At 33.0% G+C, this 20,503-nt stretch overlaps 5 protein-coding genes across 15 annotated transcripts; 2 read left to right on the top strand and 3 right to left on the bottom strand.

Moving 5' to 3' along the window:
- Positions 1–1,326: 1,326 nt before the first annotated feature.
- Positions 1,327–5,383, bottom strand: LOC143174173 (mpv17-like protein). 3 transcript variants are annotated; one of them, XM_076369383.1, is made up of 6 exons: positions 5,268–5,383; positions 3,004–3,139; positions 2,529–2,740; positions 1,708–1,820; positions 1,562–1,632; positions 1,327–1,497 (listed from the first exon to the last, which is right to left on the bottom strand). In XM_076369383.1, the coding sequence occupies exons 2-6, from the start codon at positions 3,124–3,126 to the stop codon at positions 1,327–1,329; spliced, it is 690 nt and encodes a 229-aa protein (XP_076225498.1). In that variant the 5' UTR covers positions 3,127–3,139; positions 5,268–5,383. The 3 variants fall into 3 exon arrangements, with proteins under 3 accessions (XP_076225498.1, XP_031840415.2, XP_076225497.1); XM_031984555.2 differs by lacking the exon at positions 5,268–5,383 and adding an exon at positions 4,607–4,694; XM_076369382.1 differs by lacking the exon at positions 5,268–5,383 and adding an exon at positions 4,231–4,378.
- Positions 2,676–12,654, top strand: LOC116430413 (ecto-NOX disulfide-thiol exchanger 2). Of its 4 annotated transcripts, none has more exons than XM_031984521.2 (10): positions 2,676–2,784; positions 6,035–6,296; positions 6,373–6,962; positions 7,041–7,258; positions 7,323–7,517; positions 7,599–7,782; positions 9,509–9,615; positions 11,062–11,256; positions 11,345–11,654; positions 11,729–12,654. In XM_031984521.2, exons 2-10 carry the CDS (start codon positions 6,037–6,039, stop codon positions 11,944–11,946), a joined length of 2,277 nt encoding a protein of 758 aa, XP_031840381.1. In that variant the 5' UTR covers positions 2,676–2,784; positions 6,035–6,036; the 3' UTR covers positions 11,947–12,654. The 4 variants fall into 4 exon arrangements, with proteins under 4 accessions (XP_031840381.1, XP_076225468.1, XP_076225469.1 ...); XM_076369353.1 differs by lacking the exon at positions 2,676–2,784 and adding an exon at positions 5,311–5,455; XM_076369354.1 differs by lacking the exon at positions 2,676–2,784 and adding an exon at positions 5,743–5,890 and having other exon boundaries at positions 11,777–12,654.
- Positions 4,548–5,694, bottom strand: LOC116430425 (N-acetyltransferase 9-like protein). Its single transcript, XM_076369387.1, has 6 exons — positions 5,544–5,694; positions 5,272–5,381; positions 5,151–5,207; positions 4,940–5,080; positions 4,769–4,863; positions 4,548–4,694 (listed from the first exon to the last, which is right to left on the bottom strand). The coding sequence occupies exons 1-6, from the start codon at positions 5,618–5,620 to the stop codon at positions 4,572–4,574; spliced, it is 603 nt and encodes a 200-aa protein (XP_076225502.1). The 5' UTR covers positions 5,621–5,694; the 3' UTR covers positions 4,548–4,571.
- A 719-nt stretch (positions 12,655–13,373) lies between the features above and the next one.
- Positions 13,374–15,518, top strand: LOC116430424 (uncharacterized). Of its 2 annotated transcripts, XR_012999007.1 has the most exons (3): positions 13,374–13,521; positions 13,627–14,814; positions 14,949–15,518. XR_012999007.1 is itself a non-coding variant. In XM_031984554.2 (2 exons), exons 1-2 carry the CDS (start codon positions 13,476–13,478, stop codon positions 14,061–14,063), a joined length of 483 nt encoding a protein of 160 aa, XP_031840414.1. In that variant the 5' UTR covers positions 13,374–13,475; the 3' UTR covers positions 14,064–15,518. The 2 variants fall into 2 exon arrangements, 1 of the variants encoding a protein (XP_031840414.1); XM_031984554.2 differs by having other exon boundaries at positions 13,627–15,518.
- On the bottom strand, positions 13,611–20,450 carry ago (F-box and WD-40 domain protein 7). 5 transcript variants are annotated; one of them, XM_031984523.2, is made up of 9 exons: positions 20,076–20,440; positions 19,793–19,963; positions 19,193–19,429; positions 18,874–19,103; positions 18,686–18,788; positions 18,081–18,599; positions 17,101–17,508; positions 16,684–16,999; positions 13,611–16,602 (listed from the first exon to the last, which is right to left on the bottom strand). In XM_031984523.2, exons 3-9 carry the CDS (start codon positions 19,397–19,399, stop codon positions 16,439–16,441), a joined length of 1,947 nt encoding a protein of 648 aa, XP_031840383.1. In that variant the 5' UTR covers positions 19,400–19,429; positions 19,793–19,963; positions 20,076–20,440; the 3' UTR covers positions 13,611–16,438. The 5 variants fall into 5 exon arrangements, with proteins under 5 accessions (XP_031840383.1, XP_031840385.1, XP_031840384.1 ...); XM_031984525.2 differs by having other exon boundaries at positions 19,913–19,963; XM_031984524.2 differs by having other exon boundaries at positions 19,923–19,963.
- Between the last annotated feature and the right edge of the window lie 53 nt (positions 20,451–20,503).

Raw genomic sequence — 20,503 nt, 5'->3', positions numbered from 1 at the left:
ATATTCACGTCTTGTACTTCGTGTGTATATATATATACACATATTCTTATTTCCTTTGATAAGAGGTACATTTATTATAAAAGTAATGTAGATGTATAATAATAATTCAATTCTTCTGCAATATAAAATATCAAAAAGACTGTATTAAATGAAGAGACTTATACACTTTACATATATGTGCATTACGAATATATTCATACGTATTATCGTATACTTGCGCGTACATATATACACACTGGACAAATAAAAGTATCTTGACTGTTTCAAAGATGAAAGTCAATATTTTAAAAAAGAACGGTTATTCATCGATAGTATGTTTAAAAAACAATAATGGCAAATGAATTTTTCCACTAGATCTTTTATTTTTAACTCGAATTGAATGATATTCATTGTTTAAACTTTAACGTAACACGCAACATTGTAGAGAATTGTTTAACGTACACGTGTAAACATCTGTGGAAAATTTTATTGTATCTCATCGTATGTAATAACGAACAGTTTAAATACAGTAGAATCTCATGTACAGTGTTCGAATTAATAGTAAGACATGATACATGATAACATTTTTGGATAATAAAAAAGTGGTCGTTCTTTTTAATGATTATCGTATATTAAAAAAAAAATAATACCAGAAATTACAATGAGAAAGAACAGGATATAACATAAAATGTGCATTTATTTTAATAGCGAAAGAAATAGGTGCACATGGAATATCAATAGATCTTTGGATACTGGAGGCTCTACTGTACTTCAATATTGAGCACTATAATTATTCGATATTTTTTCCAAAAAATGTTTATTTAACTAATTTATGCTTAAGATGATGGAAATATATGAAAAATTTTATTATTTCTTATGCATGTATCGTAAAGGTATTCCCATTATATACATACAATGTTTGAAAAATATATATACATACATATACAATAGATTATTACCATTTTTTACAATTAAGGAAGCATGATTAAGAAAAAATTTTTTATGAAAAATTACTGTAAAAATCTGAGTGTTCCTTCACTGTACACGTTAAATTATTACTCCATTCTGCTGATATGTATCGCAAATAAATTTGTATAACTGTTAACAGTAAAGGTAAAAATGTTAAGAATTCTATTTGTTGTATATTGTATATGTATTCATCTGAAGTTCCAAGGTGCAAAAACGTTATCGCGATATCATAAAATATTATTTTACTATAAAATACTTGACACTTTCATATGCTTGTGTTTGATAAATTTACTAATAAATTCTTTTATATAAAACACTTTCTGCAAAGCAAAAGAGTTTGGTTCTTGGAGTTCTGTACAGATCAATACAAGATGTTAGTTAATAGTTTATCCTGTTATTCTGATCACATTCAGATATAGGTGCCCTTTTTACATAACACAGAATATTCACCCAACAGAAGGCTGCAATACTGACAAAAGTCACTCTCAGCGACGCCGGTATTAATAAGAAATTTAAGAATTGTACTGGTAACCAATACATACATGAAGTCTGAAAATGAAAAATTCAATTAATCACAAATTTATTGAAGAAATACGAATTTCTTTTGAATTACCTTGAACGTTTGTACAAATTTAGCTTTACATTCGTTGAAAATATCTGCTTTATTCTCCATTAGGCTCATACCTAAAATATTCATAGAAATAAAATCTTGTAAAACAGAAGAGAAAAATATAAATTGAATAAAAATAGAAGACTCACTGATATAAAACACAATAATCAATGGTGGTGTAAAAACAAATTGGTCAACAAAAAGCTTCGCAAGAACGATCTTCATTGTTTTACCTTTGCAAAAGGTGTCCAACCATTTATACCTGATGAAAACAGTATTGATTATTAAGAAATTTACTGTCGATCTTTATCTACTTAAGAGAAACAAAAAAGTTTCGTTCTAACTGATTGTACAAACATTCGAGTATCGACGATTACAACATGTGTGGAATATGCCTAGAATAAATATATATAAAATTTTGTAGCATTAAAAATGTCAAAGCAGCATAAGTTCACCGAAGGTGATACACAGCGTGAAAAATTCGACTTCCCGACGAAAGCATTTTGATGCAATCGTCATTCAGTCTGTAGTTAGATTATCTAATGTTAGTACCAATAATAAAAAGAAGTATTCAATCTGACAATAATAACAACCAAAAGGGTTTCTTTTTAATTATATGAAACACGGATCACGGTTTCGTCGTCGTCTTCGTCTTCGCCTTCGTCTTCGTCTTCGTCTTCGTCTCCGTCTTCGGCATTATTAGCATTTCATTGTATTCATTACTTCATACTTAAGGAGATGTTAATTTCGATTAAGTCAAGAAAATATATTTTCATAATATGAAATACAATAATCAACGTTTATCAGTGTCCGGTGTGTCCCTTATAATCAATTCATTAGAAACTTAATTGATAATATTTGTGCGCGCATGTATTATATAGAGAACAATGCTAAAATATGTAAAAGCCAAGCATGGAAAGCGACATAAAACATAGTGGTAATGGAGAAACATTGCAAAACGCAAAGATACCATCCATGGAGCATCGGTCCTGCTATGAAGCAACCGTAGATAGCGTATCGTTTAAGTTGAGCCCAATTGTAATTCCCCGATTGCGTCATACTATCCTCATCCGATAAAGTTAATGCCTTGTTAAATATTCTTAACCAAACGGAAGGCTGCGTTTGATCATCAATCGTGTCGGAGTTTTTGATCCGTTCCGGCATCGGAGTTGTCAACGGAGGCTGTAACATAATCGTGACAATTCTTTGATGAGATACTTTGAAGTGTAAGCAAAAGTGTCCCATTACAACTATTTCTCATCTATATGTATTGAATCCATCATACTCTTTTCAAAACAAACTGCATAACAACAATTTTTCATTTATTAATTACTAACAATCATATTTCAAGATGACGATTGTCTCCATTTTTACCGGGTACAGATTTCACAGTATATTGCATTCACTGTGTCCGTACGATATAGAAGAGAATAATCATTAAATACCTTGAACATATTGTTGTAAGTTTGTTGAGCGAATTCAGCACCCGTATAAAAGGATCCGTATATCATCGAGTTGAAGAGCAACGGTCTTTTCTGTAATTTCCTCAATATCCTTGATGCAGCCATGGTCGTCTACAGACTTTAAACGATCAATTAATAAGATGACAATATATTTAATGTATATATGAAGCAGAGTTTGCGAAGATCACGTTATGAGCAACAAAACTATCTTATTGAGACCAATTTCTTTTATCATCGATTACTTGTACTGTATACACCGGCACAACGAAAAGATAGAAGAAAAACAATAATAATCGAACTGCGCGACGCTTCGGCTCAAGTGTAATGAATAAACATATGTGTACAAGTGGAAATATTTAATGTAATGTAATTGGTGATATGACTCAGTACGGAGAAAACAGGAAAGTATCGCAATGCGGTCAATTTTCCAGACATCGAAAATGTAAACGAATATTTTGCGCGCGTACACTACACGTGTACACAATTTTGAGTGCTCAGACTATATTTTAAATTGACAAATAATTTAAATGGAACACAGGTCAAAATGATCAGATTGATTAACAATTGACCAATAATAGTACCGTTTTCTTTTTAAAGACGCTAATTCGTATGATTATTTTACACATGAGCATAATTTCGTACTTTAATCTCCCCATTTTTCTTTTTACATGGTAAATAATCATTTACTGTATTTAAAAATCTCAATTTATTTTTTGGGCTTATGCAAGCTTGTAAATGCATAAATAAATTGTTTTTCTAAACAGCGGTATACATATGTAGCCTTGAATATTTTTAAGTGTTCATTATAAATTTTGTTTTCTTAACATTGAATCTGTCTCATAATCGTTTAGCATATATGCTTTCAATAAAAATTTCTGAACTTAAATTTATCATGTCATTTACAATTGTGCATTATATTCAAAGGAAAATTTTAATTTAAAAATTTTTTCGTATTAAGTGATTTTTTTCAATATTGAGCTGTTCCACTTTTCGAACAACGCTAATATTTAAACATATATTAATTTATGACACATTGTAATGTTACGTACGTGACGTAATTTTACAATATTATAAAAGTTTGCTTTTACTCGAAAAATTAGATGATCGTTCGTGTCGAGCATGTAATAATATTGCTTATAACCAATTTCTTTTGTCTTTTCAAGAAACTCAATATTTAATAAATGCAATAAATTAGTGTTTATAATTTACCTTGAACTTATTTTGTGTTATTTAATGAACAATTTAACTGAAAAATATCGATACACTCAAAGTACTGCTCTGTAGGAGTTGCGTGCGCGATATAACACGTGCAACCGGGTATAGGCGCTTAGATCTAATCAAAACCAATCACGTCCCGGTTACATCAATTGATATCTACTCTCATACATAGGATTATTTGCTATCACAAAACAAGTGTATGTACTATATTGATGATAAACGTTAAATTGTATGCTGTATTTTGTGTTGTTATAAGATAATAAAATTTGCTATGCTCATAATATATTCCTTTGTACATTAATTATATTAGTGAATATCTAGTTATAGAATGATTATTCTTCTTCATAAACATCATATTGAATTTGACCTGTAATATGAGAGTACAACCAGTTTCTCCAATTGGGATTCACAACTTTCTCAAAGGTAAATTCCTGAAATATTTGACTTTTCTGTACCTAGTAACAAACATAAATTATAATTATCATCAATTCAGTTATACTTATTCTGCACAATTTTTCGCAGACATTACCTCGTGAAATTCTAATTTTGTGAACATTTTTATACTTTTTTCGTTATCACATTTAATCTTTGCTGTAAATTTTGTTACATTTAGCATATCAATACCTATTTAAGAAAATTTCATTTTTTGTAACAATATAATGCACAAATATAAGAAAAAAAATAAATGCAAAGTAAGTACCGTAAAGCAACATTATAATTATTGCCTCCCAACCCCTTTTCTTATTTCTGTAAGCAATATTAGCTATCATGATTTCAACTTCAGCAGTATCCTTTCGATCCAGATCATTAAAAAATAAGTTAGTGTCTCCAATCATAGCTTCTAAAATTGATCGGTGTAATTACATATTAAAAGTAAAAACATGAAAAGTGAGTCGAAACATATTATTTACCTATTTCGTCTGAAGTAGTAGAAAGAATATTTTTATCTAGAATAATAAAGGTACATTCTATAACAAAGAAAGAGATACGATTAGTACAGAATTATGTGTTTAGTAGGAAATAATTACCCACTATCTTCATCTTGATTCCATCTCTGTTGCATTTGAAATTCTTCTTCTAATGTCAAAGCTTCTGAGCCGGTAAAATATTGCAATTCTGCTGATTTCATCCACTCATGGTACCTGAAAAAGTAGTAACAGTTCATTTATAATGAGAACGAAGAATCTAATAAATTTGAAAAATATAAATATCATAGGTAAGTGATAGACGATAATTTAAAAATGGAGGATGTTTTGAGGATGTAACGCATTATCGATAATACACTCGGGGTAAATGATACCAGCCTTTCAACATGTTTTTTCTTGTACGGTACTAAAATTACGTTCGGTCCAATAATTTTAGTAAATTCGTTATCTTTCATAATTGATGATTGATCGACGTCAAAGTTGTCAAAGGAATGAACCAACTACAAGTTGCAAAGTTAAAGAGGTTACGTCCATCCATCTGCCATATTGGATGCAAAGTTTGCACCGCTGATATGATCTAGGATTTTTAACAAGTAAATTCATTTATCTGATTCTTTTGCCATTTATAATTGTAACTCAAGGCGTAATTATCAAAAGATAAGACAATTCGGGAAAGATGGCATATAATTTTCCGGGTGTACCAACGGCCGCTATGCCACCGATGGGTACGTTCTGAATTCATAACCGTGTATATTTTATCAGTTTATTATGTACTGCATCATTTATCAATTTAGTATAGTATTTAATATCACAATTATTTTATGGAAAATTAGTGTTTAATTTCACTTATGAAAATGATTCGTTCTTAGGTATGGGACCAATGGGCCCCCTTGCTCCAATTGCAGGACCACAAAGTTTTATGGAATTAGCTAGTCAAGGATTTCCTCCACTACCTCCACCGATACCACTGCCCGGAATGAACGATTCTCCTTTAGAGTTTAGCACAAATAAGAATCAACCACCGCTAGCTAGGGAATCTATGGATGACAATAATGACAAAAAAACTGAGAAAAATGATATCAGACGTGAACGAGAGAATAGGGAGAGTAGAGATAATCGAGATAGCAGAAGGTTTTTCTTTATATCGGCAATCCAGTGTAATATAATATGTGTCTTATATTTATCTTTGCGCAATTGGTGGTTACAGATCGAGAAGTGAAAGAAGCGACAGAAGAGAAAGAGATCGGGAAAGAAGGGAAGAAAGAAATGAAAGGGATAGAAGAGAAGAACGAAGACCTGAGGAACGAAGTGGTATAAATTCCTCAACGAATAACAGTAATGGTCATAATAATAATTCGAATGGTAATGAACTTCCATCATCGAATGCTAGTGGAACTCCAAATATAGGAGCTCAAATGGAACAAGCTACAGGTGTTTGGGGAATGGGTGTAGGGTACCCTGTGATGGGAATGGGTCCTATGGGGCCAATGGGACCAATGATGAGCGAAATGACGCTCGGTCCACACATGGGACATACGCATAGTTATGGCCCTATGAGTATGGGGATGATGTCGCACGACGGTAGTATGATTGGAGCGCAAATATTAGGTCCGGAACAAATAATGAGCGATGCTGCTCAAATAATGAGCGGTGCCTTGCCTCCTCCACCGTCGGCACCGCAAGGTACCAAAGAAATTATACACTGTAAAAGTTGTACCCTATTTCCACCAAATCCAAACGCACCACCTCCAACAACTAGAGAAAGACCACCAGGGTGCAGAACAATATTTGTAGGAGGTATTCCTTTTTTTTACGAAATATAACATGATGTAACAGAAATATTTAATGTAACAGAAATATTTGAATTTGTTGTAGGTCTACCAGAAAATATTACGGAAACGATAATTCAAGAAATATTCGAAAGGTGTGGAGAAATAACTACACTACGACTTTCGAAAAAAAATTTTTGTCACATACGGTTCGTGCTTGAGAGCAGTGTTGACGCAGCTATTTATTTGTCTGGATACAGAGTTAGAATAGGATCTAGTGGCGATTCCGTAAACACGGGCAGACTTCATGTAGACTTTGCTCAGGTTTGTGGTTTACATTTCGAGTCTATCACTAGACTCTAAAGTTTATATTTCAATTAAAATACAGGCTAGGGACGACCAATACGAGTGGGAATGCAGGCAACGTCAATTGCAAAGAGAACAACGGCACAGAGAAAGAGTCGAGCAAGAACGGCAACGAGCACCGTCTAGTCCTCCTCCGGTTGTACATTATACGGACCACGAAGCGTCAAATATTTGTGAAAAAATTAAACAAGACGATACGTTTATGAAAGCAGTGCAAGTGAGTAAAGTCAATGTGAATTGTATAGCAATGGTCATAATTTAAAATGCCTCTATTTTTATATACTTTCGATGAATTCAGGTTGTTGTAACTTGGCTCGAACGCGGGGATTGCACTAAACGCAACGCCAACACGTTTTATTCGATGATTCAGTCTACAAATTCTCACGTTCGACGATTACTCACGGAAAAAGTTGCGTACGAAGAGGAACTTCAGAAGGCAAAGGAACTAATGAAGGGCAGGATGCAAGGACTTTTGATACAATGTACGTTTATACAATTCATATACATATATATATTTTTTTTTGTTATATCGTCACAGCTCTATACCATTGTACATTTTTGTGTACACAAGAGCAAATCTACATACGTAGTATTGCTTTATCTGGTAAGTTTTTTTTTGCCATAAAATAAGGACCTTGCAATCGTTTGGAATATCGTCGCGATATTCGATATCAACGATAAGTGCCAAAATCCAATTACGTCAAAACATTCCGCGTCTTGTGTTAACAAAACTGAGTACTCTTCTTCGTTGGTAAATCAATAACTGAGACAAAGCGTACTATAACAACAGCAGAATTTCATGTTATAGTAGTTACAAAAGGTACGTTACTTCTGATATTAAAGATCTTGATATTTAAAGAAGAACACGCAAAATGAAAAGGAACGTTAAATATTGGAAACGAAATGTCTTGTCAACGAGTTCGTTCAGTACAGTTAACCGCGATGAATCTTAGCAAAAAGTATAATCTTCGTTGAGTTCCAACATCAGGTGTATTATAAGAAATTGATTATGTGACGGGAATGGTCGGTGAATGCACAATCAGGACAACTCGGTAGAAGGATCAAAGACAGTAGGAGAAAATCTAAGGTGGGTGAAGAAATCCTGTCTACTCGGTTCTAGACGTTCGTTTTAGAACGGTAAACGAAACGTCGAATGAGAAAGCACAAATGTATTACGAGAATTCATTTTCTAGAGACTTAGTGTATCTAAGAGTTGCATGCTTGCAATGCTAAGGATTAAGGGTGATGGGCTAAACATTTGTTGCGAAGATGATATTATGTTACGATTCTCGTTGCACACTTTACAGTCAGTTATTTTCTATTATATATTGTATTATATAGATTTTCTAATATCGAAATTGGTCAAATATTGTTTGTAAAGTTTCTCTTGTTTTCCGTAACGTCGATTATTAAGGGAATCGTAGCTTGAAATCATCGTTTACGTTGGAAGGCTCTACATGTTGTAAGTTGTTAGGCAAATAGCGCGCATTTTCTTCGAGGGAAATAGTCAGTGATCGTGACACGAAAAAACTAATCGATTGGCTGCTGAATCGCAACAGTTCAAAAAGGATTCTCGGTACGGAGAATGCGGTTCGAAACATTCAAAATATTCCCCTCGTATAAGTATTTTCATGAGAATGTTATTGTGTGTACAGCACGATTCCTAACGAATTTCACACTGACACGATCAAACCGATATCAGCAATAGATTTCCAGCTGATTTTGAGATATGCGTGTGAAGGGAATTTTCAAATTCGCATTCGTATTCGAATTTGAATTCAAGTACAAGTACAAGTACAAGTACAAGTACAAGTACAAGTACAAGTACAAGTACGAGTACGAGTACGAGTACAAGTACAAGTACAAGTACAAGTACGAGTACGAGTACGAGTACGAGTACGAGTACAAGTACAAGTACAAGTACGAGTACGAGTACGAGTACGAGTACGAGTACAAGTATGAGTACAAGTACAAGTACGAGTACGAATACGAATACAAAGCAAAATTCGAACGATGTAGACGGGAATCGATTCGAATGAAAAGAACCAACGCCGACGATCAGAATATTGTAAAGAACCTATTTAAAAGAACATAGATGAGTGTAAAGAGTAACATATTAGACCAAAACGAACGTAGAGTTTCAAGCAGGGTATACAACAGAAGATTTGTTGTGTTTTTGTATGCAACATGCGACCATGTCATCAACAGTCAGTCAGATTGAACGCGTGTTTACTGCGGCCAGCCACAAGAAGGTCTGGGATCACTTCACAAAGGCTCAACGGAAGAACATCGAAATGTGGAAGAAGCAATCCTCGGTATGTATTTGCATTCTCACGCCAGCAGCGTGACCACCTCACGTTACTTTCTTTACAATTAGACAACAGTCAGATATCAGTCACCAGCAAAGTCTTACCAGTCGTAAAGCGAGACAAAGCTTTTTTATGCAGTCGCGCGATCATCCCCATACCACGCTGCTGATCGTTTGATCGCGCGTTTTGCAAATTCCTTTTTTGTCCGAGAATAAGGTAAGTGAATTTGAGTGAAGAGTACAAACGGCTTCATATCTGGTCAGACACATACGCTTTCTCTGTACGATCGGTCTTTAAACTTTTTCGGATTATTGGAATGTAAAAGGTAACGGGTAGTTCCGCTCGTTTCTATTGAACGGGTACAATTCACTGGAATGAACAGGTAATTGACCCAACCGATCACCGATCTTCGTAAAACTCTCGAAAGATCAGCTGCCGGATTCAATTTCACGGACGTTGAATGCTTGATGCGAGCCAGTAAAAGAACGCATACACATTCCTGTTTATTTGTTTCTGCATTTTTAATGGGATAGGATCCGATCGTTCTCAAGACAATTTCTCCCCTTAAACTTTAAACTTTAAACGATTCTTCCCCCCCCCCCCCCCCCAATAATCATTTTTTCCCTGATTTCTTTCTCATACCATTCTTTCTTTTTTTTTTTTTTGAAAAAAAAGAAAAAGGGGAAGAAAAGAAAAAGAAAATATGTTTCTCATAGCGCTTGATGGATGGAGAGCTGTAATCTTCGGCACAAATGCTCCCCGTTGCTTGAATCGTCTATGAAAAACATCAAATCGGTCCTAATATAGAATAATAATGTGCTCCTCCTATGCGAGATTGAAATTAATCTATACAACGTGGTGCAGGTAAGCGCGTTCTTTTTCAGTAAGTCTGCCACCTCCACTACTGGTACAAGGTTTAACGCGAATTTTTTCTACTGAAAACAACGTGTAATATTTCTTTTCGTGTTTCGAGACACGGCTGTTCTTCGTGCAACGGATCTCAATTTCGGAAGAGATTCAGCAAGTCGAATCGATACCATAAAACACGTACATACTTACATGTACATATATACATACGCGCACGCACGCAAACAGATACACACACATACGCGCGCGCTACATAAAATATATGTAATATATATGTATATATATATATATATACATATATATATATATTTATATACATGTATATATATATATATATATATATATATATATATATATATGTATGTATGTATGTATGTATAAATATATGTATATACAAATATATATATATATATATATGTATATATACATACATATAAGAATATATATGTGTACATATATATATATATTTTATATATATATATTATACATATATATTATATATATATAAAAAAGCATGTTTGGTGTTATCTCTTACGAACAATTCAACTTGAATAATAATTTGATGATAATTTTTTACGGTGACAGGAGATCAAAGCTGTGCAACTGGAAGAAAGTTTGATGGAAGGTGAAGGGGAGATGGAAGTATCCGATTCGGAGGAAGAACCGCAACGCAAGAAGTCGAGGAATCAAACGGACTCTCACGACGACTCCGAAAGATTACAAGTCCTCAAAGAGGAGAACGATAGTCTTCGATGTCAATTAGAAGCATATAAAAACGAGGTGAAAAATCATTTATTGACTATATCTCGTTTATTTATTGTTATAATTACGAAACGTTGCGAAAAAGCAAAGTTTACGTTCTTTTTAGGTGGATTTGTTGAAATCCGAGACGAAAAGCGACATCGATGCGAAGGACAAACAAATGAAAATGTTACAACAAACTTTAAAAGGAATGCAGGAACAGTTAATGCAATCGAGGAAACAGCAGGCTCAAGACGATCAAAAAATTAAGGATCTGACCGTGAAATTGAATGCCACCAAAAAGGAGGAACCTAGAGAGAGCGAAATCATAACGCTGGACAAAGACGATGACATAAACGAGGAGCCACGGACTCCAAAACAATTATCTTTAACGTCTAGTTTTGTTCAAATTACTCAAAAGGATGCAAAGCTTATAGGTACTATCTTTTGAAGACTTTCATTCGATCTTTGCTTTAAAATTCTATAAAACTGTTTCATTCTGGAATTCTAGGATTAATAGCGACATTTTTACATATTCATCCGTTCGGCGCGAGCGTAGATTATTTATGGTCCTACCTACAAAAAATGGAACACGGCATCAAGCCAAATGAAGTAGAAGCGCTGATGCAACGATTTCCCCAAGTCTTCAAGCAAGATTTGTTTGGAATTGGAGCGAATATGGAAAGACGTTGGCAGTTTTCAGGTTTCAATGTTTATCGTAGTCATTGAGATTGGTAGAACGATTCGATAAGAAATTTTGTAATATTGTCATGTCACGTCTCTTTTTATGTAGATTCAACCTGCGAGATTCGGTTTTACAAAAAAAAATGTTTTTTTTATTTTTATTTTTCAACGCCATCGTCGCACCAAGAACTTGTAAGTGAAAGCAGTAAATCTAATTATTACCAAAATTCTATCGAGAATTAATTAAAGTTTTTGCTCTTTTCCTCTTCAGTTCACGTTGGAACACTCTCGATCCAACGATGATAAAAATATCTATAATATCGCTAAGTATAGCGAGTAAGCTAATAACACTTTTTAGACTATGATTAAAGAAATGAGAAAGGAGAGCAACTTTTTCATGTTGCCTATAGTTTAGGAGATTCGTCATCATGTTAGTTTCACCAATTTTTATGTGCCATGGAACAAAATCTTACTTTTGAGAGAAAACAATGACTCCTAGCTGATTCATTGTCAACTTTAATTCGACAAAATTGTTATCCACCACTTTCTTTTTAAATTTCAACATGAATATGTATTCCACGATAAATCTTAAGGTGAAACAAGAAAAAACTTTGTAAGTTCTTGGTAGATTTGTGCGTTACATATCGTACGTACAATATTGTGTACAATATTACAATTCGTTAATTGTATTTCAATTTATCTGTTACGTTTGTCAACGTTCTATTTCGTGGACTAAAAAATGAAGTACCAGCAGTGCATCGTACTTTTTATATCAACAGTTACATATGTTTCAGAATTAAACATATACAAATATTCCATACTGCATATGTTTAATATCAATTTTATATTACACCGTAAATTAAATGTACAAAAATAATTGCATGTATCTTTGTATCGACGTATTCATCGTTGCTCGGGAGATGGCTTCCCGGAAGGAATATGGATCTAATTGGTCAGCTTTCATCTTTCCTCATCTTATGTTCGATGCTACAATTTCGAGTACACGTAACCTATCAAAACTATAAACAAAGAACACATCATGATTCGCGGGACCTCTCTTGCTTCTGTGCCATACCATTCATACCAGGGATCATTTGATTGTCTACTGTGCAACGTATCGTACGTTAATGTTTATATTTTATTTTCAAATAGAAGTTAACTCCATAAATACTACAGTTCCGATGATAGATACACGTCTTGTATAGCGATAATTGGATTTTAAACATTTTACAAGTACGTTTTGCAACCATACTTGCGGCTTCTTAATCATTGAATATTATTTCAATCTTAAATTGATTACAAAATAAAGGAGATGATTCATTTATATTCTGAATTCTTCGTTTCCAAGGCTTACCAGTAGAGGGCTAGAAATTGAGAATGGTTGTTAATTTTTGAAAATTTATTATCATAGTGATTTGAATATTTTTGAACGACAAGTTTTCTGTTTGCCCGGAAAGAATGCGCATGTGTCCAAACGTAATGCAGTTATATAAATCCTTTATCAGTACGAATCAAGAAGAGGAATTTTCTTACTTTTTTTTATCTCTCTAACCTACACGAACGTGCAAGTGTTTATGTCAGATGGCATTAATTTATACAGAAAATTAATAGATATACAAGGTGATTCGATCGTTTCTGAGATTACTGAAGCATCTCAAGTGTTTCCCCCGACGTGTATCGAGTAAAAGTGGTGACATTTCATAATTACGAATTCATCGATTTTAGAAAAAAACGTTCACAATATGAACTCTGTAGATTACTACAATTTACTTGGTTGTACGCAAGAATCGACAACTGAGGATATAAAACGTGCATATCATGCATTAGCGTTAAAACTTCATCCAGATAAAAATGTATTGGAGCCTGACCGAATAAAGTTTCAACAGATTTCAGAAGCTTGGAATATATTACGTGATCCCAAGTTAAGAAAGGAATATGACGCAGTACGAAAACAAGTAGAATTAGATGTAGATGATGCTCTGATACATGCAAGAATATCTGTTGGTGAACTAGAAACAAGTGATTATAACAAAGACATTTTCGTTTATCAGTGCAGATGTGGAGATTTCTACAGTGTTCAAAAGGAATACATACAGGAAAAGAATCAACTTGTGCATGTTCCGTGTTCACAATGTACTTTTGTTATTGTTGTCGAAACATAATTATTGCGAGTGAAGATCAAAATATTTGATAACGCTTGAAATTGTTATGATTAAGAAACAAGATATAACAAAATTTAAAATGCAGCAACATTTTCTATTTCTTATAAAAAAAAATGATACAACAGATAACACATCATTACAAGTATAAACTATTGAGCAATATACAAATAAAACACGATTCTTTGAATATTCTAGGCACAATAATAAAAATTGCATTTACATGAATCATGTCTTAGAATATAGATAGTACATGTATGTATATTTCCTGATATACTATTGAACAAAATAAAATTTTCATAATGGTACAATCTTATTGTAAGAAAAATTCCTATGCAGAAAATTATGATACTTTGAAAAATTTTATTATTTGTACTTGTTCTTGTGTAACAACTGATTATATTTTATTTAATGATTCATGCATATTGCACAGAGAATTCTGCAATTCTTATTATTGTCCCATATCAAAATCAGACTCTCATTATTAATGTCCAAATTAATACATTTTATTTTGATATTGATTTTCTGATAGTCCAATTAAATCATTATCATGAATTAATTCTTGTTAGAAATGATCTTTTTTAATGCTGTACGTGCAGAAAATTGTTACATATTTTACGAATATTTTGGACAAATAATTGCATATGGTGGTATAACCTTTTATCAACAGATACGATTACCTTTTCATAAAAATTATGAAAACACTATCTACATGTACAAGGACAATATAAATAAACTATATCCATTAGTTGTGGTAAATATTTATGCTATTATATTTATATTAGGCAAATACTATGCATAATATTTATGAAAAATATAAAAGTAAAATAAAGTGCAATATGTATGGCCTGAAGTGATCAATATTCATAAAAGTATTTGAATTTATAGATTAAAATTTATAAATATTTTTCTACAATTATACACGAGCAGCAGTAAGATAATTGTAAAAAGGTATGACAATCCTGATACATGTAGATATGCGTAAATTGGTAACCGATCATGGTAAAGTTTGCAAATTTGGAAAAGACAGAGGCATTGTCGGATTTTGTTCCTTATATGAGGATAATGTTATAGCACAAATTCCTTGTAGGTAGGTATGTAACACGTTCTAATGCTCCGATCAATGATTAAAATAAGAAAATGTTACAGATAATAATGCAAGATAACGTTAATATCGATAAAATATTAGAAATCGCTGTGATTTTCACAGATGCATTTTTAAATTGAAAAATTCGATACATGTTACAATTTTACGGTATCATATGAATTTTGCCTATAGACATTCCAGACGATAAAGATACCAAACTCTGATGTCTATGAAACAAAACAAATCAAATGAAATAAAAAGCAGTGTGTACATTTCATTACAAAGCTATTAGATAATATTTACGTTTTTCAATAAATTATGCATAATTATCATCAATGATCAATATTAATAAAGAATTTAAATAAGCCTAATTATGTATAACAGATTTTAAAAAATTCTTATATAAAAAGAAAAAAGAACCTTCGCTTAGTCATTTTATTTCACTTTCATGATTTACTCAAATTTACTATTTCATTCCATATTCCTTACTTTTTTCTGTCTTGCTTTATCTTTTATTTGAACTTGACCTTTATTTTTCAAGAATTTGAGATTCTTTATGCGATATTTTCATCTATAAGCTTGACAAATATGGTAAGAAATCTTTCTTTCTGTAGTGTTAAAAATACTTTCCTAAATGCCCATACAAATCGTTATGTAATCATAATATTTATAACGTGGGCTGATTTTATTTAAATTGCTAGCGATTTCCTTTAGATTTCATAACAGCAATAATACAATAGTACACTGATAAGCTCCTCGTTCTTCATAATTTGTTGAGTCTTTGAAATTTCATATTTGTACACCATGATTAACACTAGGTTTACAGACATTTATTGTGCAGTTTATTCTATTGTTCCTAGAACAATAGATGTTCGTTTATTTAGATCTCGGAAAATAGCGATTTAAAAATAGATAATCAGGATACATATTCGTTCAATTGCATCAATAAAAATCGACGTAAACGTTTAACAAACAATAAAATATAAAATTCAATTTATAAAATTCAATGCGCGTCAAGGTGACGCGTTCCGTAAACCCAGTGTTAATACACTCCATAATTAATATAATTAATGCCTTCGGTTTGAACATTCTACCACTTTGGAGATCATTTGTAGCAACTACAGAATCACGTCTGACTTTTCACGATCTCCCTTCGAGTTATCGACATACATTCTTATCACAATCACGCCACGTAATACATGAATCATTGTACAAGAGATTGTTTGCGCTACCTAATCAGAGTATGTACAGAAGTCACAGAGGAGAGCAGTTTCATCTGCAAAAAAGTGCACTATTTTACCTCTACGTCAAAGTCGAGAACAAGTAGTTTGGTCTCCTCTGTGCCGTTACGGCTACCCACTGCACACACCAGTTTTGTATCACTTGCACGTATTCTCCACACAACACCACCACTTCCGCCGCTTTCCAACGCAACCAAATTCCTTATAAAATCCCCTAAAAGTACGACAATCATTTCAAGAAGGAATTATTAAAAAATATAAGAAGATTTTAGGAAAGTAACACAAACGTACGAACCAGTTTTAACGTCCCAAAGTTTAACCGTGCCATCGTCGGATGAAGTAATTACAAAGTGACTGTTAAACTGAAGGCAAGTAACTGCAGACTGATGCTTATTTGGACCAGAAAGAGTTTGAAGGCAGTGACCACTAACGATATCCCAAACTTTAACCGTCGAATCTGCGTTTCCAGACACTAAAATATTATTACGTAATTCCATTCCTGATGTGAGGGATTGATGTCCCATCAAAGTATGTCTACATGCACCGGTTTCAACTTCCCATACTCTTATGCTTGTATCCAAAGAACCACTAACAACGTGTACACCATCAAACTGAAACGGAAAACGGAAAAACATACAAATTTGTACAGATTTCCTGTCTAAGTTAGAACAGGATATATGATTCAATATGTAAAAATTCACATAATTCTTACTTGAAGGGAATAGACACGGTTTGTATGTCCTTGTAGAGTATGAAGGCACTCCTCGCGTTCTGGATTCCAAACTTTAACCACATAATCATAAGCTCCACTCACTACTAACTTTCCGTCGTATTGCACGCATCTAACAGCTGCCAAATGGCCCACGAGCACATGTAAACATTCACCAGTATCCACTTGCCACACCCTTAATGTAGCATCTCTACTACCACTGACTACTTTATTACCGTGCAAGTGCATACATCTCACGGTTGACGTATGTCCATATAAAGTGTGAATGCATTGGCCAGTTTCAGCATTCCATACTTTTAACGTACGATCCGTACTACCACTGATTACAGTAGTACCGGACATTTGAGAGGACCACACACCGCCCGTGTGTCCAACTAATGTCCTTAGGCACTATCAGGAAAGTAACACGTGAAAAAAAAAATGTAACAAACGGAAATTAATTGTATGAAAAAATATAAATTATGATAATACTGCAGTTGAGCCGCTCTACTCCGGATTTTCGTAGAATTGACAAATGTTGTGGAAATGCACAATTTAAACAATTTTTTCCTACAATAAAAATTTTACAATTGTACAATTTCCAAGATAATCGAAAAGAACTTTTGCTACTATTACACTGAATTCTGTATACATGAGCGTGTCCATGAGATTTTTAATCTATGAGAATTTTTATAATTGTCAAACATTCTTCTACTCTGAATCCGACGGTTTTTTGAAAAAAGTGAAATAGATTGAGACTTTTAAGAAGTAGTTCTTTTTAATTTCAGGAATTATAAAGTAAAAATAGAATTCAATGTAGTAGTAGCAAAAGTCTTCGCAATTATCTCGGAAACTATAAGGTTACAAAATTTTTGTAACAGAAAAAAGTTGATCAAACTATTAATTTCTACAAGAGTTGTCAATTTCACAAAAATCGAGAGTAGAGTGGCCCAAGGGCAGTATTACCTAAATTACTAATTTACCTTGCCGGTAACAGCAGACCACACTTTTAGAGTATTGTCATCAGAACCGCTTACTATGCGATTACCCGAAAACTGAAGACACGTAATAACATGATCGTCGTGGCCTTTTAAAACTTTTGGCGTACGAATTGGTTTTGTCCTCCAATTCATTTTAATATTGTGCTGCCTCATATATGCCTGCTTCCATGGGGATGACGTATTACCGGAATTTCTACAGTTTTTACGTTTTACTGGAGGCAAGTCTTTTAAATCTCCTATACCAGCGGCTCTGCACTTTTCTTTCCACAGTAAATTATCGTCAGCAAGGAATCGCCAATTACGACACGTCTGCGCAGCACGTAAAAGATCCCTTGGCTCTAAGAAAGCTAATACCGACAAGGCCAACTCCTTTGGCAATAATGATATGAAATCTCTCTGGAACTGAGGCTCTATCACCTGCATCATATGTCGCACTTGTGTTGGTTCACACCTTTCAATTAATTCATCTATAGCTAACATTCTCTCTGCATTTGACCACCTCTACAATAAAAATCAATATTACCAGCTTTTTATTTAATTTTATAAGTAAAATGCTTATTTGAAAACATAACTTGGTCTTCTTTTACCTGAAATTGGAGAAGCCAATCGCTCATTTCAGGTGGAGGGTTATCTTTTGTTGGAATGACACACCTCGTATGTTTACTTTTGTCGTCTACTTTTTTAATAATCCTAAAAATATGAAACCTCCAATATCATAGTCCATCATTCACATTATTAAAAAAACATTTTAGATCATTGTTTCATTATTACTCACATAGAATGTGACTTATCTTCTGGATTAAGTTTTTTACAAGGTAAACTAGATTCTGTTTCACTTTTACGCTTCCTTTGAGGTTGAACAACATCGAGTGGCACACAGGTATGTAAAATAGCACTCTGTACCCGTTGTGTAAGTGACTGTGTTTGTGATGCAGACAATGAACAATTAGTACTTTCAAGATCAGGTTCACATTCCGTGTCACAAAATATCCCAGTGTCACTGATCTAATACCATTATGCACGGATTAATTTGATGACATTAACGCAAAATTCTATTTCTTGTGAAACACACGTAACTTTAAAATAAAACTCACTTCACTATCTTCTTCACTGGTATCATCCTCTTCTTCTTCACCATCTTCACCATAATCCTCGGACTCTCCATCTTGTGGTAAAACAAAATGCATAGGTTCTAAGGAACTAGGCCCTGGTACACCTTCAATACCTTCTGCAGGACTTGGACTAGTACCACCTGATTTACTGTCACTTATCTTATTAGACGATGAAGAAGGGACAGACATTACTGGCTTATGTCTGATATATTATATTGCCTAGATGTAAGAAACAATAAATTTCTTTTAATTTTTTACTCAAATTTAATCATTCTATATGATATACATTGTATAGAACAGACAGATGTAAACAGAACAAATATATATTTCTATTTGTGATAGGATATTATTTTACACAATTAAATTATGCTTTTAAAATTAAGGGTTAGGAAGTAGTCAATTATTATTTTATACTATTTAAAATCATTAACTAGGGAAACTTAAAGAAACGTTTATTCACACACAAAATAAGAAATTTTACTTTCAAAGTAGTAGAAAAGTATGAACATAAAATTGAATGAAATAAAAAATATATGTATATGTATATATGAAAGGGCTGAAATTAATATTTTAAATACCTACATAATGTCTTATAATGTAGATTTTCTTAAATGTAAACTTAAAAGTATTATCAAAAGCGTGTTGATACTAAAAACCGACCAAATCACTAAAGAATGAAAAATAATCCTTTGGAGTACATACAAATCCTAACCTTAGATGAATCTTAGAATTAAATTGGACTTGGAACATAGCCTAGAATAATAAAAGAACAAACCGGTCAGCCACACCCCCACATTTATGCAAAATTATTGTAAATACAAAAAGAGTCAAATAAGAAGATTAAAAATGAAGAAGCAAATCATACTTAGGTTAAACGTTTCTCTTCGGTGGCACCCTTATTGTAAAACTATTGTACGATGATAATCCAAGTTTCTTAGTTTGAACTAATGTTTCTATCATATGATTGTGAAATGCATTTTTTGTATTTATTAATATTTCGCCAGATTATAAAGCGATAAAATGAACTTTTCGATGGAAGATTTAGGCCAACTCGACTGTTGAAATAAAAATAAGAAACAGGTACAAACACGGAGAAAGATCCATCGGTAGCTCTAAGTAGCCCCGAGGTTTTTATCTCTTCGGACTTGGTGCTTCGTAGACAGGTAGCTGTTGCACATGCGTTCATATTCATAAGCCGCGTATTCATCATTTATTTTGTCGTCACTATATTGCGAATATGTTTCTGCATTGTAACATAAACTTTTCAAATTCACAAATTATATATATATAATA

This window comes from Nomia melanderi, chromosome 7 (assembly GCF_051020985.1).
Source record: "Nomia melanderi isolate GNS246 chromosome 7, iyNomMela1, whole genome shotgun sequence".
Lineage (NCBI taxonomy): Eukaryota > Metazoa > Arthropoda > Insecta > Hymenoptera > Halictidae > Nomia > Nomia melanderi.
The sequence above is the reverse complement of the archived record's forward strand: the minus strand, read 5'-3'. Positions and strand labels throughout refer to the sequence as shown.